Here is a 21,658-nt window from a genome sequence, read left to right as displayed (position 1 = left end):
TTCTATTACTTTCTAGCTTTATACAGTTAGCAAGCAAAACTTGATATACTCTCGGGAAATAAGGCAGGGCAGGTGGCTGAGGTGTCAGTGCGGGAGCACTTCGGGGCCAACGACCATAATTCGATTAGTTTTAAAATAGTGATGAAAATAGATAGGTCGGACCTAAAAGTTGAATTTCTAAATTGGAAGGCGGCTAATTGAGATGGTATTAGGTAAGAACTCTCAAAAGCTGACTGGGGGCAGCTGTTTGCAGATAAAGGAACAGCTGATAAATGAGACGGCTGAAAAATGGGAAGCCTTCAGAAATGAGATAACGAGAATCCAGAGACACAATATTTCTGTTAGGGTGGGAAAAAAAGGCTGGTAAGTGTAGGGAATGCTGGATGACTAAAGAAATTGAAGTTTTGGTTAAGAAAAAGAAGGAAGCATACGTCAGGTATAGACAGGAGAGATCGAGTAAATCCTAAGAAGAGTATAAAGGCAGTAGGAGTATACCTAGTGGGAAATCAGGAGGGCAAAAAGGGGACATGAGATAGCTATGGTAAATAGAGTTAAGGAGAATCCAAAGGGATTTTATAAATACATTAAGGACAAAAGGGTAACGAGGGAGAGAATAGGGCCCCTCAAAGATCAGCAAGGCAGCCTGTGCAGCTGCAGGAAATAGGGGAGATACTAAACAAGTTTTTTGCATCAGTGTTTACTGTGGAGAAGGACGTGGAACATACAGAATATAGGGAAATAGATGGTGACATCTTGAAAACTGTCCATATCACAGAGGAGATGGTGGTGAATGCCTTGAAATGCATAAAAGTAAATAAATCCCTAGGACCTGATCAGGTGTGCCCTAGAACTCAATGGAAGCTAGGGAAGTGATTGCTGGGTCCCTTGTTGAGATCTTCGAGGAGAAAGTGAGGGCTGCAGATGCTGGAGATCAGAGCTGAAAATGTGTTGCTGGAAAAGCGCAGCAGGTCAGGCAGCATCCAAGGAACAGGATGCTGCCTGACCTGCTGCGCTTTTCCAGCAACACATTTTCAGCCCTTGTTGAGATATTTGCTTCATCGATAGTCACAAGTGAGGTGCCGGAAGACTGGTGGTAAGGACAAGCCAGGGAACTATAGACTGGTGAGCTGGACGTCGGCGAAGGGCAAGTTGTTGGGGGGAATCCTGAGGGACAGGACTTAACATGTATCTGGAAAGGGAAGGAATGATTAGGGATAGTCATTTTTATGTGGGAAATCATGACTCACGAACTTGATTGAGCTTTTTGAATTGAAACAAAGAGAATTGACGAGGGTAGAGCGGTGGACGCGATCTATATGGACTTCAGTAAGGCGTTCGACAAGGTTCCACATGGGAGACTGGTTAGCAAGGTTAGATCTCATGGAATACAGGGAGAACTAGCCATTTGGATACAGAACTGGCTCAAAGGTAGAAGACAGAGGGTGGTGGTGGTAGCGGATTGCTTTTCAGACTGGAGGCTTGTGACCAGTGGTGTGCCACAAGGATCAGTGCTGGGTCTACTGCTTTTCGTCATTTATATAAATGATTTGGATGTGAATACAGGAGGTATAGTCACTAAGTTTGCAGATGACACAAAAATTAGATGTGCAGTTGACAGTGGAGGAGGATACCTCAGACTACAACAGGATTTTGATCAAATGGGTCAATGGACTAAGGAGTAGCAGATGGAGTTTAATTTAGATAAATGCGAAGTGCTGCATTTTGGAAAAGCAAATCAAAGCAGATCTTATACCCTTTATGGGAAAGTCCTAGGGAGTGTTGCTGAACAAAGAGACCTTGGAGTGCAGGGTTCATAGCTCCTTGAAAGTGGAGTCGCAGGCAGATAGAATAGTGAAAGCAGCATTTGGTAATTTTTCCTTTATTGGTTAGACCATTGAGTATAGGAGTTGTGGCTATACAGGACATTTGTTAGGCCACTTTTAGAATATTGCATGCAATCCTGGTCTTCTTCCTATTGGAAGGATGTTGTGAAACTTGAAAGGGTTCAGAAAAGATTTACCAGGATTGTAGGATTTGAACAGACTGAGGCTGTTTTCCCTGGAGCTTCTGAGGCTGAGGGGTGACCTCATAAAGGTTTAGAAAATCATGAGGGGCATGGATAGGATAAATAGACAAAGTCTTTTCCCTGGGTTGGAAGGAATCCAGAACTAGAGGGCATACATTTAGAGCGAGAGGAGAAAGATATCAAGGGGACCTAAGGGGCAACCTTTTCACACAGACGGTCTTGCTTATACGGAATGAGTTACCAGAGGAAGTAGTGGATGCTGGTACAATTGCAACTTTTAAAAGGCATCTGGGTGGGTATATGAATAGGATGTGTTCAGAGGGATTTGGGCCAGTGCTGGCAAATGGGACTAGATTAGGTTAAGATATCTGGCCGGCATGGACGAATTGGACCTAAGCATCTGTTTCCATGCTGTATGTATCTACAACTCTTTATGGATACATTGCTCCCATTCTCTTCCTCCAAAATAAAACCTAAAGAGCCAAGATCCAACACTGACCCTTCGAGCATTTCACTACATGCTAAATTGGAAATGTCTCATTTTTCTACACCCTCCTTTCGAATCATTAATCAACCTTCAATTGTAAAATATTATCTTATTTATTGTGGCACCTATACAATTCTATTTAGGAATTTATGCTTATTCCATCTAATAGCTCATCTTCATGCTTCCAGATTGATCATTAACATTTTTGTTTACATTTTCAAATACAATTTCTCTGTAAAACAAGGCTGATTTTGATCATTTTGCGATTTTCTAAGTGCATTGTTAAGACCATAAGTCTGCAGTGCACCATTCTCTCTCTCCCCACTCCTTTCTCCAATAGCATGTTCACAGAATCCCTACAGTACATAAAGAGACCATTTGGCCCATCAAGCCTGCATCAACCCACAATGCCACCACGCTGCCCATTTTGTACCATCTAATTCATGAGGCCAATTCAAGAATCATGTAAATTTTGGAAAACCAATGCCACGTCTGCAGCTCCCTGTACTTGAACCCTTGGGAGGTAGGCCAGCAGGTCTGGGGATTTGCTTACTTTTTATTTAAGATTTTTATTTCTGTTGATGTTCATTCTTTCTAGTCACTTAGTTACTATCCATTTCTAAACCAATGTAAGTTTCATTTAATTGCAAAAAGGCAGGTATTTCTTATTCAAGAGTTTGACTATTTAAAAAAATAAACTCTGAAGAAATGTTATCAGATTGAAAACATCAACTGTTTGCCTCTTCACAAATGCTACCAGGAATTGCTCCAGTACTGTGTTTTTATCTAGAGATAATTCTGGATTAATGATGGGCTGTTGATAATCATGGCACATTATTCTCGTCATTATCAAACATCAGCACAAATGGGGTGAATTCCATAACCAGTATGTTACTGGGAGCAGATTTCATTGGCAGATGGAGTGCATACTTCAAAACTCCTAATAATTTTGATTAGCTAATAATTTTGGCTCTTGCAGATTGCATCAAATGACTTCTACATCCAAGATCCTGCTTTTTACCAACATCCTTCCAGTATCAAAGCATTCAAAATAAATTTTAAAATCCTCTTTTCTTCTTGAGCACCATTTTTAAAAAAATAAACCTAGTTTGCTCATACTACAGGCCAGATGGGCACTTGCCTCCCAAATGCTGCTTTCCTGGGAACTCTGACGCAGAAGCAGTGTGCTTCAGGAGATATGTGAAGGGCGGAGAAGTCAAATTTGCCAACTTATTTAAGGATAGTTAAACTACAGAGAGACAGGCTAAGAATATAACCTATAAAGCCAAAACTTGCACAACACAAGCAATTAAACAGGGCCATCTGGGGCTTATCAGCCAGGTCATGAATACTAAACAAGGACAGAAACTTCAGTACTGAAAATCTCAGTAGTGAAGTTCGAATGAAAGCAATGAATAATAAAATACTTAAAATGCTTTGTTTTTATTCAGATGCACACTCAAATATATAAAAAGTCCTCTATCAAAAACGACAGGTCAGTTACTAAAACAAATCATGCTTTACTACCAATTTTTTTTCCACTTTCATTAACCAGCAAACAGTCAAACACTGAGAAAACCATCAAAAAAGATCGGTGTTTCAATGATGTCTCCCTCTCTTCCATCTCCAAACCTTCTAACACTACATCACAAAATTTCAGAAACCTTACTCGATCCAACTGTAACAGAGCTCATGTTAGCCCTTTTTCAGCCACTGGAAAATCTCACGTAGCTAAATGCTGATTGCCAGCAGAATGCAAAGCATCACACATCCAGCTCTTCTGATACCTCAGTAAGTTTATCCAATGACAACTTGAACTGCAGAAGTCTGAGCACAGGGTCAAACATGTGGTCTCTGCTCAGTTAAATGCCATCAACCAAATTGAGGATTCCACACCTGACCTTAGCGTCAATGGGCTAACATGTGAGAAAATAAGGGGAGACCTTTGGCTCTGTTCACCAGGAACACGTACTGGAGAGAACCACCACTTGTGGACTTTAGGCAAGTTCAGACTTAGTTTGATGTGTGGATAATTCACCCTGGTTCAGATGGAGTGCAAACAGCAATGAAATGAGAGACCAGTTAATATTTTATTTATGGATTACAGCCATCACTGAAAAGACCAGGCCTTCATTGCCCATCCTGAATTGCTGTTGAGGTGGTGGGCTATCAAATGTCCTATACAGCTGCAACATGACCTCCTAACTCCTGTACTCAATACTTTGACCAATAACGCTGCCTTCACTATCCTATCTACTTGTGACTTTACTTTCAAGGAACTATGAACCTGCACTCCAAGGTCTCTTTGTTCAGCAACACTCCCTAGGACCTTACCATTAAGTGTATAAGTCCTGCTAAGATTTGCTTTCCAAAATGCAGCACCTCACATTTATCTAAGTTAAACTCCATCTGCCACTTCTCAGCCCATTGGCCCATCTCATCAAGATCCTGTTGTAATCAGAGATAACCCTCTTCGCTGTCCACTACACCTCCAATATTGGTGTCATCTGCAAACTTACTAACTACACCTCTTAGGGTCACATCCAAATCATTTATATAAATGATGAAAAGTAGTGGACCCAGCACCAATCCTTGGGGCACTCCACTGGTCACAGGCCTCCAGTCTGAAAAACACCCTCCACCACCACCCTATCTTCTACCTTTGAGCCAGTTCTGTATCCAAATGGCTAGTTCTCCCTGTATTCTAATCTTGCTAACCAGTCTCCCATAGCGAGACTTGCCAAGTACCTTACTGAAGTCCATATAGATTATGTCCACCGCTCTGCCCTCATCAATCCTCTTGGTTACTTCTTCAAAAAGCTCAATCAAGTTTGTGAGACATGATTTCCCACACACAAAGCCATGTTGACTATCCTTAATTAGATCTTTCCTTTCCAAATACATGTATATCCTGTCCCTCAGGATTCCCTCCAACTACTTGCCCACCACTGATGTCAGACTCACTGGTCTATAGTTCCCTGGCTTGTCCTTACCACCCTTCTTAAACAGTAGCACCACGTTAGTCAACCTCCAGTCTTCCGGCACATCACCTGTGACTATCGTTGATACAAATATCTCAGTAAGAGACCCAGCAATCACTTCACTAGCTTCACACAGAGTTCTAGGGTACACCTGATCAGGTCCTGGGGATTTATCCACCTTCAAGCCTTTCAAGTCATCCAGCACTTCCTCCTCTGTAATATGGACATTTTTCAAGATGTCACCATCTATTTCCCTACATTCTACATCTTCCATGACCTTTTCCACAGTAAACACTGATGCAGAATACTCGTTTAGTAACTCCCCCATCTCCTGCGGCTTCACACAAAGGCCGCCTTGCTGATCTTTGAGGGGCCCTATTCTCTCCCTAGTTACCCTTTTGTCCTTAATCTATTTGTAAAAACCATTTGGATTCTCCTTAACTCTATTTGGCAAAGCTATGTTCCCTTTTTTGCCTTCCTGATTTCTCTCAAGTATATTCCTACTGCCAATATTCTCTAAGGATTCACTCGATCTCTCCTGTCTATACCCGACATATGCTTCCTTCTTTTTCTTAACCAAACCCTCAATTTCTTTAGTCATCCAGCATTTCCTATACCTATCAGCCTTTCCTTTCACCCCAACAGAAATATTCTGTCTCTGGACTCTCGTTATCTTATTTCTGAAGGCTTCCCATTTTATAGCTGTCCCTTTACCTGCGAACATCTACCCCCCGTCAGCCCCATCTCTTATTACCCACTTACAATTTACATGCTGATGCAAGATTCTTAGCTTCCCTTTGGTTAACTGACATTTGACTTCCATTTTCTCCCTTTGCTAATCTTATTTTCATCATCGGTTTCCTCCTCAACCTATCATTTGATAGAAAAAAAATACAGAAATGGTTTGAAAATCTCAGCAGGTCTGGCAGAGGCTGTGGAGAGAAAGCAGAGTTAATGTTTGGATCAGGTGATCCTCCTTCAGAACTCAAAACATTAATTCTGCTTTCTCTCCACAGATGCTGCCACACCTGAGGTTTTTCAGAAATGTCTGGTTTCGTTTCTGATTTTCAGCATCTGCAGTTGTTTGGTTTTTTCCCCCCATTATATTTGATTTGGTTGTCAGTTGAAGAATTCACCTGACATGCATCATATATAATGTAACAGCACCAAAAATTATGTATGTTCTCAGTTTTTTCTGGCACATTGCCAGAATACTAAATTTCAAACAATCAGAGCAATTTATACATTAGGAAAAAAGCTAACTATTTGGCAAGAGGACTCTGATTCCTTTCTGCATTCACTGCCTCAGCCAATGGGAATCTCCAGCCTCCCCAAATTCCCAAAAGCACAAGCCTTAAGCACATTCCTTTTTGCAAAGACCAGGTCCATACATATGAATGTATGTGCTGCTAGCCAACATAAATGAGCCATGTTATGAGCTTAACTAATTATCATAAATTATTTGTTAGTGTAGTCATTAGTGCACTCAGGATTGTTCGGCAAATGCAGTCCTATTGCAAAATTACATAACAGCAGGCATGTTTGGGTCTTATAGGCACAGGTTGGTCAAGGAGGTAAAAACAATGACTGCAGATGCTGGAAACCAGATTCTGGATCAGTGGTGCTGGAAGAGCACAGCAATTCAGGCAGCATCCGACGAGCAGCAGGCTGCCTGAACTGCTGTGCTCTTCCAGCACCACTGATCCAGAAACAGGTTGGTCAAGTACAGCTTTTACTCTGAAACCAAGGACATTTAAAGTATAATCCTTGGCATGTAAGGTCTACATACCTGCCACTACACTGGCAGTGCAATCAAGTAACAACACTTGAGTGCATAGATTCAATTTTGTGATTGGGCAGCACTTGCTGAACAATCCTTCTCCTTATGCTATAGTTGTATCAACATAGACTAAAATCCATGCTGCATTTTCATCGATGATGACAACCAAAAAAAACTTGAGGAACATGTTTCTCAGCAATATTAAAGCTCTGTATAACAAAGTGATGGTTTGCTTTGTTTCGTATCATCGCTATAATACTTGAATCCAAGTAATTCTGGTTTTGGTCCTTGTTGTAATTGTTGATACACACCAAGCCTGAACATGAAACATCTTGATCAAGATGTTCCATTAGTTCTCCTGATAGTCTTTGGCTCCACTTGAATCTCCTGTCATCTTACAGAAATTAGATTTCTTCCAATTTAGATGTTCTGTTTTGAATTCTTTCTTCTTCATTACTAGCCAAAACCTCATAATATAAGTCTTTTTTTAAACCACCTTCTGACATTGTATCTGAAAAGTTGGGCAAAGGAAACTAAACTAATTCTCAGCTTTCAAATTTACTGGGTTACTTACTGACACAAAACAGAGTCACTCAGGAAAGCCCAAAGGCAATCTTAAGTCTCATTCAGCTTGATGAAAACTTCGCCAATTGCATCACCCAATAAAGTTTTCACAAAGATCCTAATGCAAATTTTTCTGTAACTTTTTCATCCTTTCAGCATCTTAACAACCACAAGCAAAGAACCCACTAAGCAGGAAAAAAGCTATAATGCAGATCACCAGCACTGCTCAAGAATACAGGCAGATATCAATAATAATAGCACATCAACACCATCATGCTTGAGGGTACACAAAGTCTTGATGGCATGCAAGAATCGGGAATAATTGTTTTTGAGATTAAGACAGTTTTTGGATAAACAGGGCACCAAAGACCTCTCAAACATCTGGGACCAATGGAAGTCTTAGGAAAATGCTGCAGTGGTGGGGTAACAGTCACCACAAAGAAAGATGGCAATAGTTGATTGAGGCCAAAGAGCAACAACAGCTTCTGAAGGAAGCACATTTCGCTCAAGAGTTTTGACCTTTTAACCTCTTTTCACCAGAAGGGCAGAAGTTTGCTATGATACCACAATGTTCAGATGTATTTAAAGGCTTTGAGAGTGAAGGAGTTTATACTAGGTTTCAACAGGAATTCAGATAATCCAAATAAGTAAAAACAACATACATGCCAGGTCGTTGTCAGGTAAATACAGTCTTAAAAAGTCACCTTACTTCAGAGCTGATTAATTTCCAATAAACAGCTCACCTCCTGAACCTACAAAGTCTCTCCACAAGTTAAATCAGAAGTCTGTTGGAACACTAAACAAAAATCAAAAGAACTGTGGATACTGGAAATTTCAAAGAAAAATAGAAATTCTGAGGGACAGGACATACACATATTTGGAAAGGCAAGGACTGATTAAGGATAGTCAACATGGCCTTGTGTGTGGGAAATCGTGTCTTTCTAACCTGATTCAATTTTTTTTGAACAAGTGACAAAGAAGATTGAGGAAGTCAGAGTGGTAGACATTGTCCGTATGGACTTCAGCAAGGTATTCAACAAGGTTCTATAGGGTTGACTGGTTAGCAAGGTTAGATCATGTGGAATCCAGGGAGAGCTAGCCAGTTGAATACAAAATTGGCTTGAAAGACAGAGGGTGGTGGTACAGGGTTGTTTTTTGGACTGGAAGCCTGTGACCAGTGGTATGCTACAAGGATTGGTGCTGGGTCCACTGCTTTTCATCATTTATACAAATGATGGTTATTAAGTTTGCAGATGACACCAAAATTGGAGGGATAATGAAGAGTGAAGGAGGTTATCTCAGAACACATCAGAACCTTCATCAAATGGGTCAATAGACTAAACAGTGGCAGACGGAATTTGCCAGGAATGGAGGGTTTGAGCTTCATGGAGAGACTGAATAGGTTGGGGCTTTTTCCCCCTATAGCGGCGGGAGCTGATGGCTAACCACATAGAGGTTTATTAAAACATGAGGGGCGTGGACAGCATAAATAGCTAAGGTTTCTTTTCCAGTGTAGGGGAGTCCAAAACTAAAGGGCATAGGTTTAAGGTGAGAGGGGTAAGTTTTAAAAGGGATCCAAGGAGCAAATCTTTTACACAGAGGGTGGTGCGTGTATGGAACGAGTTGCCAGAGGTGATGTTGGAGGCTGGTACACTTACAACACCTAAAAGATATCTGGATGGGGACATGAATAGGAAGGGTTTTGAGGGATATGGACCAAATGCTGGCAAATGAAACATCATTTTAGGATATCTGGCAATGTGGAAGAGTTGGACCAAAAGGGTCTGTTTCTGTGCTGTATAACTCCATGACTCTACAAATTGCTGGGAAATCTCAGCAGGTCTGGCAGCATTTGTAGAGAGAAATCATAGTTAACGTTTCGGGTCCAGTGACCCTTCTTCTGATGGCAGTTAAGAAAAGGATGCTTTTTATTGCAGGGGAGGGGTAACTGTAGGTAGAAATGCAGCCCAAAGACAGAGAAAAGAGTTTGACCACAAAAGGAATAGATAAAGAGCAGCCAAGGAGAATGAATAGCTGCTAATGGGGTCTATTAATAGCTGACAAGCTGTATGTGGTAGCAACCCATGTGATGACATGGCCTAATGTATGGGAGTGGGGTTAAGCATAGGAAAAGATGCCTAAGCCTTAAAATTGTTGAACCTGTTACGGTGGCTCAATGGTTAGCATTGCTGCCTCACAGCACCAGGGTCACAGGCTCGATTCCAGCCTCGGCAACTGTCTGTGTGGAGTTTGCGCATTCTCCCCATGTCTGCGTGAGTTTCCTCCGGGTGCTCCAGTTTCCTCCCACAGTCCAAAGATGTGCAGGTCAGGTGAATTGACCACGCTAAATTGCCCATAGTGTTAGGTGCATTAGTCAGAGGGAAATGGGTCTGGGTGGGTTACTCTTCGGAGGGTCGGTATGGACTGGTTGGGCCGAAGGGCCTGTTTGCATGCTGTAGGGAATCTAATCTAATCTAAGTGCTGAAGGCTGCAGAGTTACCAAGATGAAACTAAGATGCTCTTCTTCCAACTTGCGCTGAGCTTCGCTAGAGCACTAAAGCAAGTCCGAGACAGAGATGTTGGCCAGAGAACACATGGTGTGTTCAAGTGGCAGGCAAGTGAAAGCTCAGTCTTTTTTGCAGACAGAACGTAGGTGTTCTGTAAAGCAATCTCTACTTCATTTTCCCAAAGTAGAGGAGACCACATTGTGAGCAGGGAACACAGTAGACTAGATTGAGTGTAGTGCAGGTAAAGCAGTGCTTCATCTTGAAGTTGTGTTTTGGGTCTTGGACAGTGAGGGGTGAGGAAGTAAATGGGCAGGTGTTGCACCTTCTGCATTTGCGAAGGAAGGTGCCATGGGAATATGTTGAGAATGAACGATGAGTGAACCAAGGTATTTGGGAGGGAGCAGCCCCTGCAAAAGGCTGACAAGGGAGGGGAGGGAACTATTTGTCTGATGGTGGCATCCTGTTGGAGATGATGGCAATGGCAGCTGATAATCCTCTGGATGAGAGATACTAGGAAATTATACTTGAAAACAAGGGGGACTGCTTTGCAGAACACCTACATTGTCTGCAAAAAAAGACCCTGAGCTACCAGTTGCTTGCCATTTCAACACGTTTAGATTAGATTAGATTCCCTACAATGTGGAAACAGGCCCTTTGGTCCAACCAGTCCACACCAGACCTCCGAAAAACAACCCATCCAGACCTGTTTCCCCTCTGACTAATGTACCTAACACTATGGGCAATTTAGCATGGCCAATTCATCTGCCCTGCACACCTTTGGATTGTGGGAGGAAACTGGAGCATCCGGAGGAAGCCCACGCAGACACGGGTATTCCTGATGAAGGGCTTTTGCCCGAAGCGTCGATTTTCCTGCTCCTCGGATGCTGCCTAAACTACTGTGTTTTTCTAGCACCACTCTAATCCAGATTCTGGTTTCCAGCACCTGCAGTCATTGTTTTTACCTACGGTGAGGATGTGCAAACTCCACACAAACAGTAACCCAAGGCTGAATTCGAACCTGGGACTCGGGTGCTGTGAGGCAGCAGTGCTAACAACTGAGCCACAAGTGTTCTCTGGTCAAATCCTCTGAACAAGTAAAGAAACACTAGCCTAGATTGCTGCAGGTGTAAGAACAATCAAGAAGCTAACTACCATCACCACCCAAATTATTGCTTAAGAGTTAGTCACTAAACTGAATATCCACTCTTAACGAGTGTTTTAGTGTAGCAGCAATATGTACAATCAAAAATACACAATTCTTTCCCTGCAATCTACACTCAAGGTAGCAAAGAACAGTCATAGGTTTGGGAATGGAATTGGAATTCCATCTTTACCAAGATGTCATACAAAGCAGAAACTATCCTGACTTGGATATGTATAACCATTCCCTCAACAGAAATATTCTGGACATCCAATGTAACACCATTGTGGGAACACCATCACTACAAGTGCTGCAGGGGTCAGAGCACAAGCTCACCACCAACTTTTCACAGCAATTTTATTTATTTAGGGATACACTCTAGCACCATTGCCCCACGTACTCTCAGGATCCCTTCAAAGCAGAATGCGTTACTTCAGCTCAGGAGGTAAAATCACCCCAGAACCCAAATATTGAGAGAATGCTGACTAGAACCATGCTTTTAATGAGTTATTAAATAAAGATCACATCAGCATATTCTAACATCTTAGGTAGACATGGTTGGTATCATGCCATCATTTGTGAGGAGTAAAAAATCCTTGAGTGTGGCCACATTCTTCCCCTGAACAATGATATCAAAAAGAACTGCGTACTCTTTTGCATTGTATTTGACACTTGTCTGCATAACAGTTCAGGGCAATTAACTGTGTGAAGCACTTGTGATTTTTTTTTAAAAATGTGATACAGCTCTATATAGATGTATTTTCTAAAATAGCCTGCTGCTTACGTTTACATACCAATAAAACTAGCCATTACAGTTCAGAACTAAATGACACCTCTGATCGAAGTTCATACCTTTTAAGCCTAGATCTGTTGAAGTAATTCTGCTGTGTTGATTGTTGACCAAATGTTCACCTATCCTGAAGGCACTGATCAGTCATTCTCTAGCAATTTACCAAAATGACCATTTGTGAACTATAGTTGTGAGTGATGCAGGATATTCAACCTCAAACAACACAAAGGAAAATCCTATTCTGGCTTCAGGAAGCATGCAATATTTAGTAGACATTACTGGATGGCAATCAGGAGTTGTAACCCAATTAGGAATTCAACTCATCAAATGCCAGGAGGCTCTGACCTGTGTGCTTTAACACTGCGCAAACTGAAGTCCATTCAATTACACAATAGGGGTGCCTGTCACTTTAACAACTGAAAGAGCAAAGGCAGGCTGTGACTGACATTGACAGTGAATTGTATTTGCATGATTAAAACAGTTGAATTTACAGAACCATTAGTAAAATGGGTTAACCTTGCTGATTCATACATCAAAACTGAGAGCTGCATACTTATGTAGACAAGTGGCACTTGCTTCAGTCTATAAATAGCTTTGTGTTCAAGTTTCATATTTCTATAAAAGTGTGAGATAGGATTTTAATAAAAGAACAGAAACCCTGGCCAGTCCATCTGCTTCAATTAATGTCAGGCCATTGGCGTCTACAGATTACGCATGTATCTCCATGGTGCTGTAGCAATCAATCTCAGAGTCATTCCATCACTTCACAACTGCAGCACATTCCAAAATCACCTTTCCTAATTCTTAGTCACCGATTTCAGAACTCACTTTTACAATTGAGAGAGGCAAGCAATAGTTGGAGATGAGAAACAATGTCAACACATCAAATTTGGCATATGAATGGTGGGGGTAGGAAAACGTAAGGGATAAAGTCAAGGACTGATAGTTGACAAATAAATTACTGGAAAAACATGCATAAACACATCCTCAAAACCGGTTTCCTCCCACAGTCCAAAAATGCGCAGGTTAGGTGAATTGGCTATGCTAAATTGCCTGTAGTGTTAGGTGCAGGGATAAAGACTTAACAGAGTGTTCATGGCAGCAACCTGATGACCCCTGGTGAAAGTGCATGTTTCAACATCAGCTATTCATTTTTTCAACGACGTTGGTTAAGAGATAAATATTGGCTCCGGATTGCAGGAAAACTCTACTCCCCCTTCTTTAAATATTGCACATGACCTTGCATGTTAATCACAGACCAAAGCCAACACCTCCAACACCTCAACAGAAAGACAGCATCTCTGATAGTGCTGCACTCCACCAGTACTGCACTATATCCTACTGAATATTAGAATGCTAGTTTTTATTAACTGTTTTCTTGAAAGAATAAGAATACTACATTGACAGGCTCAGATAGGAGGGAAGGCAGACTAAGGGAATAATCGGATCAGCCATCATCTTACTGGATGGCAGACTCAAGGAGCTGAGTGGTCTTCTCCTAATTCATATTTTCAGATTAATCTCAAAGCAGTTACAGTACAGTGTGTTTACAATGATTAAAAGATTCAATATTTTAGATAGAAACTATTTCCTCTAAAATGAGTCCAGACCAAGAAGCATAGCCAAAGAAATCAGAGCCTGGTCACTCAGGATTGACATCAGGGAGCACTTCTTCATTTAAATAATATGGAAATCTAGGGACACGCCCCCAAAAGGATGTATAGGTTCAAATAGAAGTTTAAAAACAGTTTTTTCTAGGTAAAAATATTTATTAAGGGTTATGATCTGAAGTAAATAGATGGTGTTGGGATACACACCAGCGGTAATTAAGTAAATGGCAGAAAAACTCGAGGGGCTGAATGGTTTGTGAAGCCATTTCCAAGAACAAAGAAAGAGTCAACTGCGCAAGAAAATGCTTCAAAGGTTCAAACAAAAACACAGAAATTCCAAAGACTTACCCCTTGATTTCCTTCAAAACGAATCCCAGGCTGGCAAGACAGATTGCTCTAAAAAAGAATAGAAGTACAGTTAGGCATTTCAGTACTGGATACATCGCCAGTTACATTATATAGCACGCATCAACCTCTGAAAAAGGTGTTGCTACAGTGTATGGCAAAACTCAGTACCCAGAATACCAGCAGTTTCTAGATGGTGCCATAGCTGGCAGTGATTCAAATGCTATATTAAGAATGGAGAGGCATATGGGAAGTCAGTAGAACATTCAAAGAATGGTGCATTGGACTGAAAGAGTTATGTACCAATTGCCCCACTCACTTGCTTTATCCTTAATGCTGCATATTTTTTCTTTTCAAGAATTGATCCACTTAGGTTTTGAATGTTACTATTTAATTAGCTGCCAACACTTTCAAACAGCACATTCCACATCACAACTCTGTAATTAGCTACCTTAAATTTGAGTCCTCTCGTTAGCAACATTCCAGCCTTTAGAAATAGTTTCTCCAATAAACTACCAAAACTATCAAGTTGCCTTGTCTCACCACTCCCAACTAAAAATTGAACATCACCTCTTTCATAAGGTAGAACAGGGCAAAGGAAATTAGTGACAAAAAGGTGCCACAAAACCATACGATACATTACAGTGAAGGAAGATGTTGTGAAACTTGAAAGGGTTCAGAAAAGATTTACAAGGATGTTGCCAGGATTGGAGGATTTGAGCTATCAGGAGAGACTGAACAGGCTGGGGTTGTTTTCCCTGGAGTGTTGGAGGCTGAGGGGTGACCTTATAGAGGTTTACAAAATTATGAGGGGCATGGATAGGATAAATAGGCAAAGTCTTTTCCCTGGGGTCGGGGAGTCCAGAACTAGAGGGCATAGGTTTAGGGTGAGAGGGGAAAGATATAAAAGAGACCTACGGGGCAGCCTTTTTCATGCAGAGGGTGGTACGTGTATGGAATGAGCTGCCAGAGCAAGTGGAGGAGGCTGGTACAATTGCAACATTTTAAGAGGCATTTGGATGGGTATATGAATAGGAAGGGTTTGGAGGGATATGGGTCATGGGACTAGATTGGGTTGGGATATCTGGTCGGCATGGACGTGTTGGTCCAAAGGGTCTGTTTCCATGCTGTACATCTCTATGACTTCGGGTTAGAGTGCGCCAATATTGCTTTGTCAATTCCAACATGTCTGAACACAGGTGAGTTCTCCAAAACAGCTGAAAACAGTGGAAGCTGCTGCAACTTAACTTCCCACATTCAGTAACAAATGTTATTTGGAGAGTAGTACTTAATGACTTGGATCAAGTTGTGTAACAGGATGCACTGCAAATCAGTACAGCAACATCATACAATCACGGTTTAGTACATGACTCTTGTACCCTTTAAACTTTATAAATTTGAAGCTCTCCTAATAACTCAAAAATGATTAAAATATTCAACAGCTAAGTTATGCGCCATAGAAAGTCCTGGTTCACTGCTTTGTACCTAGGTAGCCTCATGAATATAGAATGAAGTACAAAATGTTATCATCAGCAACTAATGCCTTGGGTCCAGTGGGGTGGGCGCTCTGTTTGAAATAGGAACAATCACTTCTTACAGCAAAGACATGTCATTCTATCAAGCACAGCAGTGTATGGGAGCCTCTGCCCACCTTACTTCACCTCAATTTCTCATACACTTTGAGCATTCCTTTTGTTAGAGCCCTTGCTAACTTTTCACTATTATTGTTTTATTCTTATATAAATTTTGGTTTAGAGCTGTGAACTAGGAACTATGAGCTAAAAATGACTTTTTGGAGTGCTGGTAACAGCTTAAAAGGAAAGATAGACCGAACAAGCTTTTGTAGGGTCATGGAGCTGTACAGCACAGAAACAAACCCTTCAGTCCAACTCGTCCATGCTGACCAGATATTCTAAACTAATCTAGTCCCATTTACCAGCACTTGGCCCATATCCCTCTAACCCCTTCCTATTCATATACCCATCCAGATGCCTTTTAAAATGTTGTAATTGTACCAGCCTCCACCACTTCCTCTGGCAGCTCATTCCATTGTCCCAAAGCATCAGCCTCTGCATAAAAAAGTTGCCCCTTGGATCCCTTTTAAATCTTTTCCCTCTCATTGTAAACCTAGGCACCCCCGCTCTGGACTCCCCACCCTATAGAAAAGACCACATCTATTTATCCTATCCATGAGCCTCATGATTTTACAAACCTCCATAAGGTTACCCCTCAGTCTCCAATGATCCAGGGAGAACAGCCCCAGCCGATAGCTTAAACCTTCCAAACCTGGTAACATCCTTGTAAATCTCCTCCGGACCGTTTCAAGTTTCACAACATCCTTCCGATAGGAGGAAGACCAGAACTGCATACAATATTCCAAAAATGACCCAACCAATGTCGTGTACAGCCGCAACATGACCTCTCAACTCCTGTACTTGATACTCTGACCAATAAAGGAAAATATACCAAACTCCTCCTTCACTATTCTATCTACCTGCGACTTCACTTTGAAGAAACTATGAACCTGCACTCCAAAGTCTCTTCGTTCAGCATTTTTGTTTATTCTAAAGGCCAGGTTAGAAGTTAACTGCGGGTTAGCACCCCATTAAAACTAGTCTGGAGACCCTTCATCATCCCAATGCTAAGAAAGCTCGTGCAACGTGGCTCAATGACTACTGCCTAGTGGCTCTGACCTGCATGATGATGAAATGTGTTTGAGGGCTAGTCATGGTTCACATCAACTCCAGCCTGCCTTGATCCCTTGCAATTTGCCTACCGTCTCAACTGATCCACAGCAGATGCCACCTCCCCTGTTCTATAGTGATCCTTGGAGCATCTCTGTAACAAGGATAAGGACATCAAGCTCCTACTTAATGATACAGTTCCGCCTTCAACACCATAATTCCAACAAACTAATCTCCAAAGACCTTAACTTAGGTTTCTGCATCGCCCTCTGCAACTGGATCTTCAACTTTCCGACCCCCGGACCACAATCAACAAGAAGAGGCAACAATACCTCCTCAGCGCTCTGCAAGGCTGTGTACTCAACCTCTTACTTTACTTCCTACACACCCATGACTGTGCGACCAAATTCTGCCCTCACTCCATCTATAGGTTTGCTGCCGAAACCATTATTGTAGGCTAGATTTCAAATATAATGAGACAGAACACAAGAGGGACAGAGTGTGTTTGGTGGTGTAGTATAAAGATAACAATCGCTCAATGTCAAAGAGTTGATTATTGACTTCAGGAAGCAAGGTGGAGGGCACACCCCTATCTACATCAACAGCACAAAGAGGGAGATGGTCAAGAGCATCAATTCCAAGGAATGATGATCTGTCCTGGTCAACCTATGTTGAAGCTATGGTCAAGAAAGCACAACACCACCTCTACTTCCTCAGTCAGCTAACGAAATTCAGCATGTCGATAAAGATTCTTACCAATCTTTATAGATGCACCATAGAAAGCATTCTATCCGGATGCATCACAGTTTGGTATGGCAACTGCTCTGCCCATGACTGTAAGAAATTAGAGTTGTGAATCCAGCTCAATCATCACACTAGGCAAAAGTGAGGACTGCAGATGCTGGAGATCCTAGACAAGAGTATGGTGCTGGAAAAGCACAGCAGGTCAGGCAGCATCCGAGGAGCAGGAGTGTCGATGTTTCGGGCAAAAACCCTTCATCAGGAAAGGCTTTTGCCCGAAATGTCGACTCTCCTGCTCCTCAGATGCTGCCTGACCTACTGTGCTTTTCCAGCACCACACTCTTAGTCACAACACAAGCTAATCGTCCACCCATTGATTTCATCTATACTTTTGCTGCCTCGGGAAGGCAGCCAACATCATCATACACCCCTCGCACTCTGGTTATAATCTCTTCCAACCACTTTTGTCAGGCAGAAGATACAAAAGCTTAAACATATGTAGCAACAGGTTTAAGAATAGCTTCTTCCCTATGGTTATTAGACTTCTGAATGGACCCCTCAAATTTTAAATTTAATGCTGATCTCGCTCTTTTTCTGCAGCCATAACATTGTACTCTTTGCTCTATTCAGTTACTCTAATGCACTTTGTATGGTATGATCTCCTTGTAATGCATTCAAAACAAAATGTTTCACTGTACCTAGGTACATATGACAATAATAAATTAAATCAAATATCATCACCGAAGAGTAATATGTTTAAAGAGATACTGCACAAACTGGCTATTAGCAAGGTCAGTACCTGGAAATTAGTTCCAGCAAGTCTGGAAAGGACCATATGCTCAAGTAGATGACAGTTGTCGAATTGTAACCAAGACTTTATGGAAAAGAGAGTTGATCTGTCAGGAAGGCCAGAGTTTGAATTGGGTTTTAGACCGTGTTTTCTGTGAGGCGCCTGATGTTGATGCTACAGCATGAACATGTGAAAACTCCCTGTCTAATCTTCCATGAGCAATCCTTAGCAGCTCAGAAAGAAGGAAGTTACAAGTCCTACCACCTTTATCTGAGTGAACTGTAAAAGGTAACCCTGATCGACATCTTCAGAAATTCAACGAAGAAACCATCTATGGCTGTTGAACAATGAATCATCGAAAAAACTTAAGTAATCTGGCCATTTTGTTATTTTATGAATTAACTGCTTGCCTGCCTTTTATGTGAATGGGGCTGAAAACAAAGGTTTTGGGATTAAACCATAGACTGATTAGATTACTTTGGTCTTTAGTTTTACCCTGAAGTTGATATATTGTTAATAAATTGCTAGGTTGTTTAAGATATAAACCAGTGTCTGGAATTGATTATACATAGAGTTTGGAATTAGTTATTCAACTCTGGTTAGGAACCATTGGGGCCAATTTTGATGGTCTTTGAAGGTTTTAATTTTGCTGTGTTGTGAATACACTGGTAGAAAGACTGATTTGGTTTGGCTGTCTGCTTTCCTGTTGTAACACTTCAAATACATGTTTGCTTTTTGTTTCAATCACTTCTTGTGGTAACAGTTTCTACAACCTTGTCAACAAAGCACAACTAAATTTTGTAACTGGTGATCAAATTAAAATCCCTCCCCAACAAGTGAAAGACCAAACTGGAGCCAGGATTGAGAATTGGAACGTGAGAAAGACAAGCCATAAATAAAGGCCTCTAATAAGCAATTTCAGATCAATTTCAGCAATAAGTTGTGACTTCTGGGTTTTCTTTTTCTAAGCTATGCAGTGAGTATGATATGTACCCACAGGACAGGATCAGAAGTTCATTCTAAAGCATCACTGGAGAAACTGAACTTGGGTGGAGCAGGAATTACTAAGACTGAACTCACAAACAGCAACAGTAATAACTAGATTTATTGATGCTTCCCTGGAATTACTGATGGGTGCTGTCATAGGAGCTGAGCAAAAACATTGTGCCCAGTCTTAGATGCAGCACTAGCAGCTTAATTACCCGAGTCAGAAAATTGACTACTTTTGTTGAATCGTGTATGCGACGTGATAGAACCCTCCCTCTTGGCACTATGCATTGCCAACATGGTCTATACATCACTCATCGCACATACTTAAGTTTTAGCGGCACCCATTCCTTAATGCTTTATCCAATTCCTCACCTTCAATCCATCAGTTACAACTCACCCTAGTCAATGTCACCATTGATAAATGCAGAGCATTGATCAGGTGAGTATCCAACTTAATTCACTGAACTATTTTGCATCCCCTGTACAAACATTGCATGTAATTCTCTCTTGGTCCTATTTAAATACTGCATTTCAATCCAAGGAGCCATCATTGAAAAGGAGACTACTGGCTTGCATCAGAATCTTTACGAGATACTGACAGATATGCCATTCATAGTCCACAATAGCAGAGAAGATGCAGCAAACCTATAAAAGATCATGGATTAATAGTACAGGGAACTACAAAAATATGTCGTCAATTTTGAACTCACCCCCAAGCTGCATTAATTCAGGACATGACCACAGCAGTGCAGGCCAAGAAATGCAACATACCTGCTCTCTAAAACAGGATGACAGATACTACATCCATGACCATAGGACTGCATCTGGGAAACTGACAGCATTAAATCCAGAGTTGCTTGTTCAATTTTTTTTCCCCGCAAAGACATTAAAAACAATCAGTGACAATGGAGATTCCACAGCAGTACCATTTATTTGTTCAAAATAGTTCCTCTCTACGGAAATGATATTGAGTTTCGGCACATTAGAAGATCACCATGGTGATATTGCATTTCTGTCAAATGAGGAATTTTATTTAGTGATAAAGCATGTTTGTGGAATGTGCACAAGACTGAACAGTGACCAGCTTTCAAAACTGACCACTGTCTGTCGAGTTGTTGTGTACTGTAGCCTCTTAATAGAACGTTTTGAGTTGCTAATGATGTTGGATTTTCCAAGTGTCTGGGGAATCCTGGCTCAGTGTACAGGTGTCTTTAAGTTTGGAGAACTTCTATTGGAGATGACATTTTAATGGAAAGTCTGGCTTGTGAACCCAGTGCTGCCCAAATAAAACCAGATACGATGAATGTAATATGAAGTTTATTATACAAAGGCTTTGATAGAATATTGTGCACAGGAGAATAACTGGTTATTGATTTTATTCTCAAAAACTGGGAATACGGATTCTGAGGAATTTCTTGTGGGCATCCATATAGAGACGATGTTAAATCTTATCCTCTCTCAGTCCTTGATAACTGTGGCATTTTGCTTGTCAGTTAGTATATGTTCTACAGTATCTCAACAAAGGTCATTCACTGCTGTTTTTCCAGCCTGATGTTGGGTTTGAGTGGTCTTGCTGAAGTTGTACAATACCCGCTCACTTAACTATCCCGATACTTGGTTCGAGCTGTTGAATATATAATGGCTATTATATAATGGCTTCAGAAGAACCCACTTGTCAATTAATGAGAATGCCCATTGATTAAGGTTGACAATGATCCTCCCAGATGTTTGAAAATGGCTGAGACCTTCGTATTGATCACTGTGGCAGTCCATCAGTTACACTGTCCTGTCAGTTTACCTCTCTCCTTTACTACTTCTCCACTGAAAAAAGATCTGCCACCTATTCTAAAATACTGTACAACCCTTTGGTATGGCACCTTATCAAAAGTCCTTTGGAAACATAAAAATACACCCATCGATTACTCTTTATCTGTGCTGAAGTGTGATATAATGGAGCTATTTGACATTATGCTTTTTACTTTCCCTGAATTACTTTTGCTCTTTTTCTTCTTGCTTTTCAGTGTCTGGGGGTGTGGGGAGAAGAGGAAACAGCTAAGGACTCCTCCACTGAAACGATTGTCCCAGGGATTGGGAGCAGCACCAACATAAGCCAAAACATCAGGTTCTTCGGCATGGTCAACCTAGTACTGGGTTTGAGCCCATTTCAGGACCAGCAGCTTCAGTGGACTCTGGTAGCAGCAACATAGCAAAGGATGGTGACA

At 41.3% G+C, this 21,658-nt stretch overlaps 1 protein-coding gene across 2 annotated transcripts in view; it reads right to left on the bottom strand.

The window, feature by feature from the left end:
• Positions 1-21,658, bottom strand: part of ell (elongation factor RNA polymerase II) — a 147,247-nt gene that overhangs the window by 96,654 nt on the left and 28,935 nt on the right. The window contains exons 1-2 of one of the 2 annotated variants that reach the window (XM_043721514.1): positions 16,925-16,975; positions 14,235-14,282 (exon numbers count right to left, since the gene is read on the bottom strand). In XM_043721514.1, coding sequence (XP_043577449.1) covers positions 14,235-14,282; positions 16,925-16,960 — 84 coding nt within the window. In that variant the 5' untranslated portion in view covers positions 16,961-16,975. Of the gene's footprint in view, positions 1-14,234; positions 14,283-16,924; positions 16,976-21,658 lie in introns of those variants that run through there. The other variant, XM_043721513.1, reaches the window with a different exon arrangement.

Source organism: Chiloscyllium plagiosum, chromosome 31 (assembly GCF_004010195.1).
Source record: "Chiloscyllium plagiosum isolate BGI_BamShark_2017 chromosome 31, ASM401019v2, whole genome shotgun sequence".
In the NCBI taxonomy this organism is placed as follows: Eukaryota; Metazoa; Chordata; class Chondrichthyes; order Orectolobiformes; family Hemiscylliidae; genus Chiloscyllium; species Chiloscyllium plagiosum.
Note: the sequence above shows the minus strand (reverse complement) of the source record. Positions and strands in the feature narration are given on the sequence as shown.